General features: G+C 35.1%; 1 protein-coding gene across 1 annotated transcript; it reads left to right on the plus strand.

The window, feature by feature from the left end:
- The first annotated feature begins 6 nt into the window (after positions 1-6).
- Positions 7-1,238, plus strand: LOC117113809 (complement C1q tumor necrosis factor-related protein 7-like). The gene has a single exon (XM_033257245.1). It carries the CDS (start codon positions 30-32, stop codon positions 576-578), a length of 549 nt encoding a protein of 182 aa, XP_033113136.1. The 5' UTR covers positions 7-29; the 3' UTR covers positions 579-1,238.
- The last annotated feature ends 1,959 nt before the right edge of the window (positions 1,239-3,197 follow it).

Consider the following 3,197-nt stretch of genomic DNA (forward strand, 5'->3'; position numbering starts at 1 on the left):
GTAATCCTGGTGGTCCTGGTCCAATAGGCATGAAAGGAGATGTTGGGGAAAAAGGAGAGAAGGGATCAGATGGAAGAGATGGGCTTCCAGGTAAAATAGGACCAATCGGTTTACCAGGTGCTACTGGTGAGAAAGGAGGAAAAGGAGAAAAAGGTGAACAAGCTACCACAATCAGCCAGCCCAAATCTGCCTTCTCAGTTGGATATAATGTAGACCCAGGCCGCCATCCAGTTAGTCCTATGAAATACCCGTTAGTAATTACCAACTTTGGGAATCACTACAATAAAGAAACAGGCAAGTTTGTCTGTCAACATCCAGGCATCTATGTCTTCCAGTTTACATCAGGCTCATCATCTTCCGATAACATTGCAACAAGCATCAAGAAGAATGGGCAATTCATTGTCTCCTCACTTGAGACTGGTTCAGGCTACAATTCAGGCAGCAACATGGTAGTTCTTGATTTAGTAGCAAATGATGAAGTGTGGACTGAGCCGACCAGTGCCGACTATAACTATTACTTCAGTAATGTATACATCTACTGTTCTTTTTCAGGCTTCCTGCTTTATGCATCTGCATAAGGAAATTTCGAAAAGCTAATAGTAAATACACTGTAATTACAAATTCCAAATTTGTAACAGAAGTTTTCATTAGAAGAAATACACAAATATGACAATTTTTAGATTAAATTTTTTTTCTATCATTATTAAATAATGTAGTATTAGTAAAAAGTAGGAATGCTATATTAAGTTTATACCAGCAAAGAATATTCACCAAAAGTGATTTAGCATTAAGAATGTCAACAGCATTACAGTAAGAAATATTAACAACAACATGCCTATACTGGCCTGATACTACTGTGATAGAATATATGGCAATACGATAGAAGGTAGTGATATCTGTATTAAATAACCAGGCCTGGAAATGATATTTTGTGCATCCAACCATGAAAATTATCTTCATCAAATGCCTCCAGCACCAAATCTTTACACTATTATAGTTAGTAGTACCAAAGAGTATAAATAGAACAAGAGCGCAAAGTCCCGTTCGTAAAAACGTCACGCCTGTGTAGGATGCCCACTAACGGTTGTATGTTCTTTTTATTACCCAGTACAGCGCTGCGCGCAGTGCGGTAGGAGTACGCCCGCTATAAACTCAATAAGCAGAAAACAAAAGTACAGTATTTTGTGGAGAACAGATAAACAGACAAACCGACCGTGCGCGGTGGAGTACTGTGTAATAAAAAACATACAAACGTTAGTTGGCGTCCTACACTAGCTGCGTAGGGCGTATCGTTTTTTTACGCTCTCAATGAGCGTTGTTGGCTCTCTTGTTCTATTTATACTCTTTGGTAGTACATTTAGTGGTTTGGAGCAAGCATAAATATCAAATTTAATTAACAGTATGCATTAAATTGTGATGTGTAACTTAAAAAAAACATTTGTTTTCCTAAAATTTCTCCAGGGTAATGGTCAATGCCTGCGAACAGCGGTCGCGCACTTTTCTAGCCCTGCAGGAAAGGTGTGCTTCTCCAACATGAACAAAACAAGAACAATAAAATCTAAATCTATTATTAGCTAATGATTATTATTTACTAAACTCAACAAAAACAAACTAATTACTAATATTAATTGATTAGAAAGAAGAGGTATATAATTAGAATAACTGAGAATGCTAATTAATATTCTAGAGCACTGCCTTATAAACACCAAGATCAAAGCCAATACAAAAGCATAACAAGCAGAAAGGCAGAAAACAAAACACTGCTGTGTTGCCATGGTGCTTGATGTAATTATATAATGAATCATTAGTGCTCAACCGTATCATATAGCCTTGAAGACTATGCTGTTCATTGTGGCCGAAGAAAATGAGATTTCATCGCAAGATAAAGATACTGTAGAGTATTAGCATAACTTTTTTTTTTTATCAATGTAAGCCAGGATTCTCTAAAACCTAATTCAGTTAAATTGTGCTTATAGTATACTTTAGTAAGCAATTTACACTTGTTTTGCAATTCTAAGACCTAATTCTCTTCATTAGCCATTCTTGTAATTATTGCTCAACCAACAGCAACAGTTCTTTTCAGAACCATCTATGTGGTGCACCGCAAGTATTAATATAAATTATTGCTTATTTATTGCATTGTTTGTTTTTATATTTTATATTTCTTATATCGTTTAGTTCTTGTATTATATATTTATTTTATTGTTTATTTATTGTATTGTTTATTTATTAATAAATTATGTCTATCATTATTTTTTTTCAACTATTAGTATTAGCCAAACTTTTATGGTTGATGAAATAGTAATATAAAAAATAAAAATATTTCAATGGTTTCGCAAAAAAGATATTTTGGAATGATGGATGAACAAACATCTCTTTAAAGTGCCTCTTTATGGCGGCTAGGTAGTCATGGACCACGCCCAGACGGACTTCAGCACAAAGACACTGTGAGTTACGGGTTATTCTCCTACTTTTACCTTTACTTTTACATGTAATTTTCATAATAATTTTACTAACAATGGTCGTTATAACATCTATAATGATTAATTTTAAAACAAATTAATAACTATTATTTTATAACAGAAATCTGTAAAAAATATTAATATACTATATATCATTCTACCTAAATCTTACAACTAATTAAAATTTTCTATTTAGCATTTGAGATGTAACAGAAGGTAATTCTGTTCTGGTAATATCCAGTCAAGAAGTACTATTTTCCACCATTGGATTTATTCGGTGTAAACACCAAGGATAGCCCACGAAAGTCTGAAAGAAGAATTATTTCCAGAGGGGTCCTTATTGTGGTGATTGGGCAGTTCACCGGGAGACAATCCCCTACTCTTTTCCGAAGAGTATACTGCGTTCTTTAACGTGCACATGGGCCATAAATGCACACAGGACCAACAGCTTAAATGTCTCATCAGGTACGCTATTGTACCTCGTATTTCGGCCCTCCAGCTGAAACACAAGGAGAGGCAGCGACCTAGACATCTCCACAGTTTAGCGCACACACAGTGGCCAGCACCAGATTAGCCAACTGAGCCATAGTGGGCAAAACCAAATTCGTTGAATATCAACATTAACAATTACTAATCGTACAATGAACTATAAGAATTGGAAATAATTCAAAGAACGGATCAGTACTTGCTTGAGGCCATACATCAAAACACATAAAACCTAGTTCAATTGTATTC

The sequence above is a fragment of the Anneissia japonica genome, unplaced genomic scaffold (genome assembly GCF_011630105.1).
Source record: "Anneissia japonica isolate Jap-2015-1 unplaced genomic scaffold, ASM1163010v1 scaffold166377_len3197_cov168, whole genome shotgun sequence".
Classification (NCBI taxonomy): Eukaryota; Metazoa; Echinodermata; class Crinoidea; order Comatulida; family Comatulidae; genus Anneissia; species Anneissia japonica.